Source organism: Watersipora subatra, chromosome 10 (assembly GCF_963576615.1).
Source record: "Watersipora subatra chromosome 10, tzWatSuba1.1, whole genome shotgun sequence".
In the NCBI taxonomy this organism is placed as follows: domain Eukaryota; kingdom Metazoa; phylum Bryozoa; class Gymnolaemata; order Cheilostomatida; family Watersiporidae; genus Watersipora; species Watersipora subatra.
This window is the reverse complement of record NC_088717.1, coordinates 53,896,983-53,911,893: the sequence shown is the minus strand read 5'-3', so window position 1 is coordinate 53,911,893 and position 14,911 is coordinate 53,896,983. Positions and strand designations below refer to the sequence as shown.

Here is a 14,911-nt window from a genome sequence, read left to right as displayed (position 1 = left end):
AAGTATCAAGACTGCGTTAAACAAGAAACTACTATTAGCTTGAGACAGTTATTAGTTATTTCTATGGTGTTGCTTTCAAAGTTTTAACGGAAAAAACTAAAAGCTTTGGAGTTGGACAGAGAGAAAATTGATTGTTATTGATATAAAAGGTTTATTATTAATCCGATTTCGTGGACACTTTTCTACTGATCATTCGATATTATGGGTTCATAAAGATTAAAGATTGTTAAAGTAGTAGTCAAGGAGGTGGCGTTGAAATAGAGGGTGGCACTTTATTTTTCAATCCTTCTCTCATAGTGGTGGTCAAATGGAGGTGGCGTTCAATTAGAGGTTTCACGGTAATTCACTTTCGGATCACCGGTTCAAGCCTCTGGTAATAAAATATTGAAAGTAGAGTCTGATAACATTGCAATAACAACTACAGAATGCTGAAATATTGTCTCAGGTACTTTACAAGTTTCCTATCATTTTATTTTTGATCGTAAATGGTTATTTCTTCGGATTAAGTAGTTTTGTAAGTGATCATACAGTAGTTTTAAATTTGCTTACAACTTATTAACTTCAAAGACAATTACTTCACAATATTGTTATACCAAGTAACTTTCTAATATAATGATTTTTGGTGTGATATGAGATCTTGTATAAAATGATAATATAGTCGTGTCTTGGAAGTAGCCATATTTGACATAGGCATGTATACATTTTAGGTATGGATATATCCAAAGAAGATTGTAGTGGGAAAGCAACGAAACGAACCAATTATATCAGTTGGGATGACTATTTTATGGCTCTTGCTTTTCTTTCAGCCCAGCGAAGCAAAGACCCAAGCAGTCAGGTGACCTTTTCTAGATGCATCTCTGTTTCTCTTTTTAATTCTTCGGAAAGAGCTTACCTCATCTGGTTCTTCCAGCTAATTTGTCTTTTCCAATATCCTTGATGCAGTCATCGCTATGTTTGTGGTTAGCCAAGTTATGTATTGTAGGTTGGAGCATGCATCGTAAATCCTGCTAAAAAGATAGTAGGAATAGGCTATAATGGCATGCCTAATGGCTGTGATGATGATTCACTATCGTGGGACAGATCTGGTGACTGGCTAGACACCAAATATCCTTATGGTAGGGCACCAGTGTAGTCCCCGCAAGTTATTCTCTTTTGAATCTATAGAATATAGATCATGTGACTAAGTCATGTAAACAGTGGATTTCATCTGAATGTAAACCATTTGAAGATTATTGTCAATTCAGGTTATTTTCAATGAACGTGGTGAAGAGTATGATATTGACCTGTTGTAAAAATTTTGGATCGATAGTTCAAGGCTACATGTGTTGGACTCATAGTTCAAGGCTACATGTGTTGGACCCATAGTTCAAGGCTATGTGTTGAACCCATAGCTCAAGGCTACATGTGTTGAACCCATAGCTCAAGGCTACATGTGTTAGACCCATAGCTCAAGGCTACATGTGTTGGACCCATAGCTCAAGGCTACATGTGTTGGACCCATAGCTCAAGGCTACATGTGTTGAACCCATAGCTCAAGGCTACATGTGTTGGACCCATAGCTCAAGGCTACATGTGCTGGACCCATAGCTCAAGGCTACATGTGTTGAACCCATAGCTCAAGGCTACATGTGTTGGACCCATAGCTCAAAGCTACATGTGTTGGACCCATAGCTCAAGGCTACATGTGTTGAACCCATAGCTCAAGGCTACATGTGTTGAACCCATAGCTCAAGGCTACATGTGTTAGACCCATAGCTCAAGGCTACATGTGTTGGACCCATAGCTCAAGGCTACATGTGTTGGACCCATAGCTCAAAGCTACATGTGTTGGACCCATAGCTCAAGGCTACATGTGTTGAACCCATAGCTCAAGGCTACATGTGTTGGACCCATAGCTCAAGGCTACATGTGTTGGACCCATAGTTCAAAGCTACATGTGTTGAACCTATAGCTCAAGGCTACATGTATTGGGACCCATAGCTCAAGGCTACATGTGTTGGACCCATAGTTCAAGGCTACATGTGCTGGACCCATAGCTCAAGGCTACATGTGTTGGACCCATAGCTCAAGGCTACATGTGTTAGACCCATAGCTCAAGGCTACATGTGTTGGACGCATAGTTCAAGGCTACATGTGTTGGACCCATAGCTCAAAGCTACATGTGTTGGACCCATAGCTCAAGGCTACATGTGTTGGACCCATAGCTCAAGGCTACATTTTCTTTTTCGCGTACAATTTCACATTTTGCTTTGCAGAATTGAACATGGTAAATATCTATTCTGCAGAGGATGACTGTGTTTTTAGAATAAAGCCTACGGTAGAATTACTATAAATATGCTAGAGATCTAAGTGTGGAAACCAAGTTCTGTTTGCTAAATCATTGCTTATGAGGAAAAGAGACTAGGGGTGCTTTTGTATTCTGTAGGCGGTACTTTTGAATGGTGTACACCTCGTTACACAAGAATGGAAAGGCTTTATTGACTGGGTATTCTCTAGGAAGTATCAGTAAAATTGTGTCGTGAGATCTCCAACGGTATTTAGTGTTTAGATTATGATAACCATATGAAAGACTTGTTCAGTGAATAGTTAACATGTTTTTATTGTACGTTTTTCTAATCAATAGAATGGTCGTTACGTTTATCATTTTTCATTGAAATCAGCATGTAGAGGGCAACTCCTAGGTTATCAGCATGCTCACCTCCATCAATAATTACTTTTCATGCTTTATTCGTTAGGTTAAATATAGGAGTCATAATATGTAATTTTGACATTTACAGTGTGTCATGCAGAAATGAATGCTATACTCAACAAGAACTCAAGCAGTGTTGAAGGTTGTACCATTTATGTGGCTCTGTTTCCATGTAATGAGTGTGCAAAGCTCGTTATACAGTCTGGGATCAAAGAGGTGAGTTTATGCATTGACAGTTTTTTAGAGTATAATGACTTGGTCACACGCCCGATGAAATGAGTTTTGTCGTAGCCAATGCGTTGGCGACGTGTCAACACTGTGACGTCCGTGCGTCGTTTCAAGACGAACATGTTAGTCTACGCTGGTAGAGATAAAAGCAATACATCTATGATTGGCTGAAATAGTTTTTTACTATGAGGTCGATTCATTTTTATTCATTTTCAATGCATGCTATTTGTGTCCAAAATTGGCCCTCGAACAATCATGGCCACAGGACTTCACACAAACAGCTTTTTATATATGGATAAATATATTCTCACTTGTAACATATATAATTCATAACATAGCTAATTCTCATTGGTCACTCTATTTGTCAACACAACGCTTCACAAGGGGTGACGCACACCTATAGCTACACTAGACGACGGTGATGCATTTTGTCGATGTGTGTAACCAAGCCTTAACCAGTACGCTTTTTGGGAAACTCCATGTTATTATCATTTCGCCTCATTTATAGTATATTATGCTTGATTAGCCTTCAACCTAAAGTGTATAGTCGTGTATGCTGCGCAGTAGGTTTTGCCTGTTAACTTGTTTGTCGAATGTTTAGATGGCTTATATTGGAGCAGCTTGTTTTGTTTGTAATTGTTGATAATGTTCAGCCGTTTCATGTTACACACGAAAGATTGGAGTTGTCCCTTCGTCATTTTAAATTATTGCTACTACTAGCTACATAGTGTGGCTCTCTACAGCATTGGCTTATGGCCAAAAGCCACGTGGTGTGGCTTTAGTAATCTTCTTACAAAATGTTTTTAATTAGTGAGTAGTTAATTAGTTAGCTTATCGTGTCTGTACTTGAACAAAAAGAAACAATTATCTGACGTTGAACCAATAGAAGTGTTTGCATCCCACTCTGAGTTGAGTTTCATTTTGCAAAAACCTAGAACATTTACATTGTAGGGATTTTATGTTATACGAACGGTAAAATACATGTAAATTGCGTAATCTATTCTAAGACGTCTCAAACTCACCCCTTTGACCCTTCAAGTAGGAGAAAACAGCCTAACTTTTTAATTTAATGACTGCAGTAACTGTGGTGTTATTGGTTTGCACCGACAACTTTTCCCTTTTTCCTATCAATTTTTTACTTAGCCTAGGTTTCATGATTACAATAATTTTAAGTTAGGGAAATGCAGGATTCAAAGATTTTTCAAAATTTGGCGTTAGTAACCCTTTAATTGTTCAAGTATTAGGTAACAAGTATCAAGGAACTGGAAGGAAATATATTAAAGACATCGAATAATATGTTGAGATTACAGTAATACTAATATATAAGCAGTCAAATTATATTAACAGAGGTTATGTCAATTTTATTAATTGTAGGTTTTAATTCCAAAGAAAAAGTGAGAAGTTTTTTACTCATCTGTTCTCACTCCACCTTATTACTCACCTGTTGAATGTAGTGTGGTCGATGTTCAATTGAAGTGCATACAATCATACCTTGACATACGGGCACCCCCTCCCCACCATATGAGAAAATCGAGATACGAGCAAAATTCCGAACAAGTGAAACCTATAAGATACGAGCGTACAAGCCGGTTCTCGATGGCCGCATATGGCCAAGTATGTTAGAGACCATTTTTCTCGTCTAATTAATAACTGATTAATTTGTATTTAGTTATTTTATATAGGAAATATTGCTTTGAGATAAAAAGAACATTGACATACGAGCTCAGTCCCAGAATGCATTAAACTCGTATGTCGAATTATAGCTGTATATTCATATCTATTATTAATTTATTATATTTTATACACATTCTATTTTTGGCTCTCTTTATTGGTCAGTCACTCAGATATTTCTTCTAATCAGTCCAGTGATGTGCATTTGTTCAGTGAGTGTATCAGGCCAGTAAGTAGTCTGCGATACCATGCTCTTTTATGTCAAACATTCCAACTATGTGACCTTCTAACATACCTAATTGAATTTGAATATCTTCTCCGATCATGTCTCACTTCTATTATAGAAAATAATTCTTGACATTTTGTACGTGACAACATTAGACAAAGTAGTCTAGATACAGCCTCTAAAGATGTATATTAGCTTAATATTTTTCAAAGGCAGCAGCTGCTCAACTCCTAAATATCTTTTAAGAAGAGTAAATACTACTTCTTTGGAAATTGTTGATGCTGAATGAGCCAAATTGCCAAAATGCTCTCGAAATGCTCACCATATCTTGTAGTTCATGTTTGCACTCGGAAAAGTGTCGGTTGCGTATTGTGCTTAGGATCATGATTAAAACGCACTGAAGACAAATATGTATGAAATGATGTCATTAGTTGATATCGTGGCTACAGTTGATATCGGCTATTGCGTTAAAGTTGCGGCATTACGTTGCAGTAATGCATCGACATCAAATTGCAGCGTTACGTGTCTCTATTTTGTCAGTTTTTTGCAACTATAGATATCATCACACTTTCGCTTGATCTAATGAGCGATTCCACTATAAAATTTTGTCGATTTTTATTTTAAAACATTCTGGCAGTCAGATCACCGATACATTCTGATAAAATTTACTTATACCTTCCACAAGTTCTTCTTTAAACCTCCTCTCATCACCATATGACACGCATTGCAGGTGATTTACTACTCTGATAAGTACCATGATGACAAGAAAATGCTGGCTAGTCGAACATTGCTCTCAATGGCGGGAGTAGCATACAGGTAAGACTTTCTCTGGCCTTTTTTGGTGTGTAGTCTATGCGCAAGGCAAGATTTGAAAGTTTTCAGGCTGCTTTCATCTCTACCCAAATCTATTGAATTATGTTCATACCCCAAGATAGGTTTCATAAACATTATATTACTTACAACTAGGGAATCAACTGGCCACAATGTAGTTTAGTCATTGGTATTTACATTTCGTATGATCAACCACGCTGATCCCACCTAGGAAGATAGTCCTTAAATATTTCATAGTGCCTTTTTATGCCTTTGGCTTTCATTCACACTTTGTGTGGAACTGCTAGTAGCTTTACTCCACTAACTTACATGAAGTATGAATGTTATAAGTTTATAAATTTTAAATGCCAGAAATATAAGATGTTGTCCAATTAACGCATGTAAGTCTCAATACTAAAAAGTGGTCTCATCATTGCTTTGCGGATCTGCAATAACAGAGAATTAGCATGAAAAAAATGAGAGTCTAATTTATCAAAAAATCATAAAAATCTAAAAAAATTGATTGAAATTGAAAAAATTGGATTTTTTTGTAACAATTCATTTTGTTTTCAACCCTGGAGCACACCCACCTTTTTTGTGATCACTCATGATTTAGCAAATAAAACATTTTTTGGTGATAATCATTATTTTGTGTGCTCTGGTGTTGCTACTAAATTATGCTGAGGACACTCTAACCAGTAATAGTACTTATGAAAGGAGTATAGGTAATTTAATGTTTGTAGTAACTGCTGGATTTATAAAAATAAATTTTGTACTTTTAATAGGCTATTGTCAACTTACTCGGTTAGATGATCATATACCGCATAATCCTGCAATCTAAAGATTATCAGCTTTCTGGCTGCCCAGTAGATTTTGACTAAACATTTCAGTGACTCAAATTAGCATGAAATCTGTCTTACAAGTGGCCTGAATCGGTAATGACTTCAGGTCTGTCGCTGCTTATGGCGACAGCCAAACCACCTGGTATTCAGCCACCATTACTCTAAAAGGGCTGTATTACAGTTTTATATACAGCGGAGCCTGGATTCTCGAACACAATCCGTTCCAGAAAGTTGTCCGAGATCCGAAACAATTATTCCCATTAGAATTAATGTATGTAAATTTTAATCCATTCCAAGCCGAGAAAACAACTTTGGTAAAGTATTTTTTAAACATTTTACACCAAACACTGTACTGTATACTACATACTATAAATAAAAACGGGTAGGTATAGATAGTGTTTATTTTTAATAAAATATTTTCTATCTATGATGATGAAAACAGAAAACAAAAAGTAAACGTTTCGTATGCTTTTCTCTTAAAACATCGAAAACATTCTAGGTTAAGATACAATACCAAAAGTTGATAATGAAACAGCAAAGAATGCAACAGATCAGTTACATCAACAATCGTATGAAAAAGAAAATATAAACAGCAATAAACACGTTTATTTCACATATTTGAAGGAAAATCTTCCTCCCAAACAGTTTAGGGTAAATCGACTGGAGGAGTTGTCTCCCTAGCAAATCTCTTGCATAGAGGTATGTCGTCCCAGATAGTTCCTTCCTTTTTGTAAAGAATTTATGAAGTGTAACTTGCTACTCCCTTTGTTAACGAATGTTTCCATGCTGTTTCTGGAGCTGTTCCAAACGTTTAATTCTAATGCGCATGCTCTGGTCAAGTTGAGAATCGAATTTATGTTCGAGATCCAAGACGAACAACTCTCAATTGTTTTGGTCGAAAACCGAATTGGTCGAGAACTGCGGTTCCGCTGTGCTGTAGATTCTCGCATTTAGTCTTATATATAAGTTGAGAAGGCGGCAAAAACTAAGGAGTCCGCTTATATGACCATGACTCTGATCATACTCAAGTGACATGACAATATGCTAATTTAATTCTGATGAATGCAACTCGAACCATGCAGCTGGTAAAATGTTACTAACCTTTTGGCCTTGTCGCTGCTACCGCGGGTAACAAGTCGAGCATGCTATCGCTATTACTATAACTTACAACATTTCTATCATTGTAAACCTAGTATCCAGGAACCGTTACTTGAATAGGGTTGCATTACAATTTTTTTAAGTTGCTGTACCATCTGCGCATGTGTTTCAGACAATTTCAGCCAAGGATGAAGCAGGTTATTATTGACTTCACCAGCATCGATACTCCAGCTACCTGCGTGCAGCTCTCCAATGGACTGTCAAGATAACAGAGATCGATTGCCTCCCGTTACATTCAACCTCAGCAATGCTATGGCATCACCAAGCAAGTTTCTAAGATTTAGAGCTTTCTATGAAGCTCTAAATTTCATTGATAACCTGATACAGTTTTATCATGTCGAAGGATTTAGTTCAGTTCTTATTACTCCTTTATTTTCAATATATTCGCCACTGAATTGTTTTTACCCATTTTCATACTTTTGTAGGAGAATTGTAGTGTTATTTAAAAGTTCAACCCGTGCATCAAAAGGTGGTTATAGTTACAGTAACGTCACTTTTTGGTTCGCTCGTATCATAGACCTATTAACTGTACTAACTCTTATTAAGCATAGTTAATAGGTCGATGGCTTATATGATAGAATCTGTGCTACTGTGGAATAAAAGGATACATAGTTGAGACATATTATGACATATTATATGCTGGTTTCAGCATTCTCATAGAATACAACTATTGTTTTTTTTTATTCAAACTTGGCAGTGTCAACATCTGAATATTTAAACACTTGCTAACCACTTTTATAACATCTCATATCAGCTTTTATCATTTGTGTAATTGAAAAAAGTTGCAATATTCGTCGTAACTCACAATGTTGGACTCTTAAATGTTATAAAATACATTTTGTCAGTTTTTATCATTACTTTTTATCATTAGCCATAATGAGTATTCATATCGTCATCATCGCTACCCGCGTTGAAAAACAAGTAATAGTACGAATTCCTTGATAACTTCATGTAGTTTGAAATATATTAATAATAAATAAATAACAGAAATAAAAAATAACAGTCGCTATAAGACTTCTGCAAGGTAAATGTAAAAAACTAAAACATTCGACTAGTAAATTATAACAAGGATAACAGAGATCAAGTCAGAAAAGCAGTCTCCTGATATGCACATCCTGCTCGGCACACAGATTCTCTAAAACCTTGATAATGTTGCTGGCGCTGGGCCTAGAGAGAGCGTTAGCGGACCAACACTGCTGACAGAGGGTCACCAGGTCATCATCCGCTGACTCTATGCAACTGAGAGACGGACGAAGGCCATGTGCCACAACAGCGAATATCACCATGTGATTGTCCTGCAATCGGGGTGAAAGTGCAAAAATATCACCTGGTAAAAACAAAAGCTGTCCACATACTATAACATGAGTAATGGAAAAACTTCCAAGTTTTTCCATCAAGGCCTTTTCCTTCGTAACCTATTAATTTAACTTGAATTAATAGGTTAATTTATTAATTAATCTATCAATAACCTTTAAAAAGGTTATTGATAAGGTTGATTAACATTATTTTAACCTTATTGACACAAAATATGTCAAATTCATACTTGACGTCAATTACATTAAATGCCCTTATTGCTAGATGTGACAGCTTTTTTGAAAATATTTCATGCAAACAATTTGCTAATGTGTTTGAAGACCTGAATAGTATTGTTAAACACCGTGTAATCAATGTGGCTAATACGTTTGTTTGAATGAATATCTAACAAGGAATGTGTTGTGTTGAAGGTAGCTAAGTACGCTAGCACCGATAGCTATGTAACACAAACCCTTCCGAGGTATGGGTGCTTGAGGCTTAGCATCTGCCAAAGGAGTATACCAAACGCATAGATGTCAGCTGAGCATGCCGGGGGTGAGCCCTTGAGTAGCTCTGGTGCCCGGTACGCCACAGTGCCTGTGATGTCACTCCTATTGGTAGGACTGATGCTGTCTCCCACGTCATCCCAGTGAAGTTTTTGTGAGCAACCAAAGTCACCTGTTGGAAGGAATAGATGTGCGTCGAATATTGACAGCAATTTGTCACAACTAGTATTAGTCATCCAACATTGAGGATGTTCAAAGGAGGCACAACATTTGCTAGCATTCTCAAATAATAATTACTGTATATCATAACAGCTGATAACACACAGATAACAATTATATCATATCAGCTGCTAATATGACCTACAGATAACAATTATATCATATCAGCTGATGATATAAACCTACAACCAGGCGTAATATTTAATAGAAGAACGCAGCCTGGGTAAAACACAATTCACAGAGCAAGGTTTACCAAACTGAACATCAGCATTAGCAGAAGTGCTAATTGGCGGAGCCAAAATAGTAATAAAATATGAGTTCATGAGAATGTAGTTCTGGTAGAAACCGATAGTTCAATAAGAAAGTGAACATACAATAAGAGAACAAAAGTACAGCAGGCCCCTATCACACGACGTTAATTCGTTCCGGTGTTGACAGCATAAGGCGCAAATGTCATATAGAGAGGTATAGAAATCCATAATAATTAATGCAAACACCCCCTGGTAAAAACATCAAAATTATACAATCAAAACATATACGAATTGTACATATTAAAAATTAGTAACAAAATAATATATTAACTTTAGTAACTATAGCTAGAAAGCAGCAACTGTTGTGTATTTAGTGACTATATTATTATTATATAATTATATATATTATATTATATATTATTCTGCAATAAAACTTTGGTTGCTATAAAATCATTTTGTCCTTTCACGTCATTATCAATCTTAATAAAGACCTCTGGCTAACGAATTAAAATGATATAGTTGTATACGTATAATGAATTAAATTTATGGTAAATATTATATTTAAATGCTAAAATGCCCATTACATTTTCACTTCTGCTGACTTTTCATTACTTTTGGTTTCACTCATGCAATATCATGCATTTCCGAAACACAAAGAATGCTGAACTGAGAGGGCGAGTAAGCATCGTATCTCCTACAGGTGTTGTGGAAAGAATTGCAGCAAATAGCATATCGGCATCTTCGTGATTCCTACACATTCAGCATGCCAACTGCCAAATTTGAATTTTAAGAGACATTTATGTTGATAAAAAAAATGCCGTAACAAGGAGACAAAATAAATCGTGTTCCACACCATAAGAAAAAAAACGTAAAAAATGGACACCAACACCTGGGGGTACACTGTACATGATATCTGATAAATAGACTGACTACCTGAGAAGCTCGTAGACTAGACACTCCCTGACAAGAGTAGTGAGTGGGCACCTACCTAGCTTGGCAAGGTTGTAGCAAGTGATGAGCACATTGCTGGGTTTGACATCAAGATGAACTAAATTAAGGGAGTGAATGTACTCAAGCGCTGAGGCGACATCATGACCATAGTACTTAACTCTCTCCTGCCTGATGCTTGTATCATCTATGATATGCTGCAGTGTCTGTGACCCTAATATGAAAGACATTTCTTGCTATACCATAATCACACGGTCAGTATATCGGTTGACTGAAACATTCATAAGTGGATATATATAGATTATATTATTGTAAAAGGTTTATTTCAAAATCATACAGTAATCCTCATTTTTTGCGGTTAATCTGGACCAGAGCCCCGGGTAAAAATATGTGAAATAATATAAAATGTGAAAATATGTGAAATAATATAAAATGTGAAAATATGTGAAGTAGAAACTGATAAAATCATATCTAATAAGTCCCTTTTCCATTAATCCATTTAATCCATGAATCCATCAGCATTTTCATCATTTCCTCAGGTTCATTAGATAATTTTGCGAATTGAGGGTATTTAAGAGGCACGACGAAGGGTGTCACAGGTGCTTTGCACGTTTACACTTCACAAAACATAGCAGGAAAACAGTGAACCCTGATGACTTCTGTTCCAATGATGCTCGAGGAGGGATCTCACTAGGCAAGAGTAGGAGAGATTTTATTGTTTTTCTATTTTCGCTAGTTTTCAACTCTTCAATGAATATTTTCACCCTGCGAAGTACTGAAGCCACGAAAGCTGAACCTCGAAACAGCTAGAGATTGCTGCACATCATTGTTGTGAGTGAACAACAAGTGACATAAATACTTTGACTATATGCAATGTTCACTGAACCCTGGCGCATGTACAACCTACCTACATACTCCATGATAATGTAGGCAGGATCTGTCTGGTCATTGATATGATACGTAGCGACTACGTTACGATGGGAAAGCCCTACGGCTAACCTCTCCGACTGCAGACTTTTCATTATTGTGTTCTTGTTCATCATGGTATATCTACAAAGACTACATGGCATTACTCAGGTCAGAGTGACCTCCATTGAAGCTACTTTCAAAATAAAAATTTGATCAACATTAACGTTAGGGAGAGCTAATAATAGAGCCAAAGATCCACATAACATCAGCAAAGATAAACAGTAATTGTATCAACAGAAATTAGATTGACACTAAAGATAAACACAATTTGAAAAGTCGATACTGCCAAGAAAAAAAAGATTTATGAAAAAAGGTCCGACCTAAAGGATTTATGCCAAAAATTAGTCATACTCCACAAAGCAATAAGTATGGCAGAGAATTTTCAGACACACAAAACAAATACATCTATTGTTCCAACCGACCTTGAGACACCACAAAATGAGATGTCACAGTAAAAAACTTATAAACTAGCAACTCTCACCTCAACCTTTTAACAGCCAAATCAAATCCATGAATGTGTGCTTTGTAGACCTTCCCGAATCCGCCACGACCAATTACATGGCCTAAGTGACCTTTAACCTCCCTCCAAGTGTAGCATTTTAAAAGAGTGTAGAGCCTAGATGGAGAGCTGTACAAGTTGGGTGACGCAAAGTTTGGCTTCTGGTATGGGCTAGAAGAAAGAACATATACCGCTAATAAGCCAATGAGACGTAGAGACCGAAGAGGGTCTAACAAATCATTCAACAAGCGCAGGAAGTTATTTTGATCAATACAGAATGTGAGGTAAACTGGCCTCAATTTTAGAGTTAGAAAAAGTGGGATATCAAAACAGAGAAAAAGATGCAAAAACGATTTCATTTTGAAGATGAAGCTGACATGATACCCTGAATACAGATAAATATCATTACATCATGTGGAATAAAGCAAAAAGCAAATCAGTGTTGCAACTACTTTCAATCTTTCATCATAGATTTGAATTTAGCCCATAACAGGTATGACAATACACCAGTAACAAGAAAATGTTGTACAAAAAGCGTAGGTTAGCTTAGTTAATCAAGGAATACAAAATTAACTAGGTCAACTATCAATTTTGCAATAGTATTATAAGGACTTGTATTATAGTATTATAAGGCTAGTATTATAAGGCTTTGTTATTACCATAACAAAGCTATAGTTAAAAACAAATCATTTGACCAAATTAAGTGTGAAGCTGAATGAAACTAACTTATGAACACAAAGATGAATTACTATTCGATGGTCTGCTTTATAGTTAACAGAATTTGGTAGTGTTTCTAAAAGTAAGATATGATGCAAATGCTATGTCAGACACAATTGCTTCACTGCTTTCTGAATTTCCATACACCAATTACAAGTACAAAAAGAAAAGCAGCTAAAACTGAGTTAGGGAACTCATAAGCCTTTTACTGTATTTGTGCGGTCGATGTTTCTCTTTTTTGTACAAAGCTAGGACGAGCGATAACCATCTATCCCTTGACCACCCATACAAAACCTGTTTAGATTTATGATAAACTTTGAATCTAATTCGCACACTCAAAAATACTATATAGACGGACCAACTGCAGTCCACATGTATAAATAAATACAAGTACAATGTACAAAGATATTGTAAAGTGAGAAGTGCACACAGAATAAACCAGAGTAAACAAACTCTGTTATGTGAAATACCTAGTAGATGAGGTAATTCGCTTGAGTCTGCGAACAGGCAAGGTGACTGGACATACACCTTTGATCACTCCCAGCAAGGGGCTGTCAAATGAAGTAGATTTTCGAGCTAAGGTAACTCTCACCGGTCTCTCATTCATTGTTCAAGATAGAGTCATTGATAGTGTGGAGTGCCAACCACTAAGCAGGTGACCATGGCATGCCAGTCGAACCAAAGCTAGCTTCTAGAGAGCAATCAAGAAATAGTGGTATGTTTTTTGTCTCCGAATGCTTGGGCTAAACATCAAAGACAGAAGCAGAATCCCAAAGAACACCACAAAAACCAATTAGTAAGTAAGTCCCAAACTGAAGATTTATTTAGGAAACAAAAGAAAATAATAGTTACTCGAAGCAAAAAATGCTTTTGGTCCGTTTGAATTATCTAATTATTAAATTATATTCGTTTTAATTTGAATTACTGTTTAAATTTGTCTCATTTCATCTTCTAGCAATTTCAAGACTATATTTATTTTTGCAGTTTATAGAAAAAATTATGGATCAAACAGTTAAGCATGTAAAGTTCAAATGCAAAGTTCAAATGTAAGCTAACATCTAATCGAAGCTCGGCTTAAACAATGAACCTTTTGCGTCAACACAAGCTAAAAAGATTCGACGAACCAAATGATGTTAAATTGTATAGAAATAAAACTAAAAAATATTTTAAACTATGTTTGAAAACAAATTCATTATGTATCAGTTGCTTTGTATAAATTTCAAATACATATGAACTGAATGCAGCTTGCTTAAAAAGTTATCAAAGTTGATCTGCCATCACGCGAGAAGATAAATAAGTTAGTGTGATTGGCTTAATTCATAATTTGAGATAGGCTTCCTCACAAAAGTTTTGATCAGAAATCTGTTACTAGGCGTAGTCAATTTTATGACATTCTACAAAATACAGGTTGGCGAATCTGTAAAATTATTTTGAACTTTTCAGCAAATCACTTTGAAAACTGATATCAAAGCTATTTTTCAGAGGTACAAAGGCCAAACAACACTCGCGAGCTAAAAATGTTTAGCATTAATCTACAGCAAAAGCTATCGCTTAAAATTTTGCGCAACTTTTTATAACTGCGGGATACAACGTATTGCGATTTTTAATAACTAAGCAAATCGCATTAAGGTATAAGCAATGACTTAGTGCGTATCCCAAGTATTATCAACACCACGAGTTTGAGGAGGGGTACACATACGGACGGTTATATAGGTGTTATACGAGAATTCCGGTAAACATATTCATCGAACTCAAAACTAAATTTAGGTTTATGAACATCTCGCTCTCTACAGCAGATTTAACTGGGCGGAGCCACAACCGTGCTTTGGGACACTCTGTCGAAAAGCCTCGTTGGATCACCGCTAAGCAAGCGTGTCTTTTAATT

At 36.2% G+C, this 14,911-nt stretch overlaps 2 protein-coding genes across 2 annotated transcripts; one reads left to right on the top strand and one right to left on the bottom strand.

Annotated features, from left to right (window-relative positions):
* Positions 1-708: 708 nt before the first annotated feature.
* Positions 709-8,509, top strand: LOC137405783 (deoxycytidylate deaminase-like). The gene is made up of 5 exons (XM_068092181.1): positions 709-835; positions 983-1,115; positions 2,778-2,905; positions 5,545-5,630; positions 7,737-8,509. Exons 1-5 carry the CDS (start codon positions 710-712, stop codon positions 7,831-7,833), a joined length of 570 nt encoding a protein of 189 aa, XP_067948282.1. The 5' UTR covers position 709; the 3' UTR covers positions 7,834-8,509.
* Positions 8,510-8,572: 63 nt separating this feature from the next.
* Positions 8,573-14,612, bottom strand: LOC137406306 (serine/threonine-protein kinase mos-like). The gene is made up of 6 exons (XM_068092861.1): positions 13,497-14,612; positions 12,292-12,480; positions 11,749-11,891; positions 10,882-11,055; positions 9,390-9,595; positions 8,573-8,919 (listed from the first exon to the last, which is right to left on the bottom strand). Exons 1-6 carry the CDS (start codon positions 13,631-13,633, stop codon positions 8,710-8,712), a joined length of 1,059 nt encoding a protein of 352 aa, XP_067948962.1. The 5' UTR covers positions 13,634-14,612; the 3' UTR covers positions 8,573-8,709.
* Between the last annotated feature and the right edge of the window lie 299 nt (positions 14,613-14,911).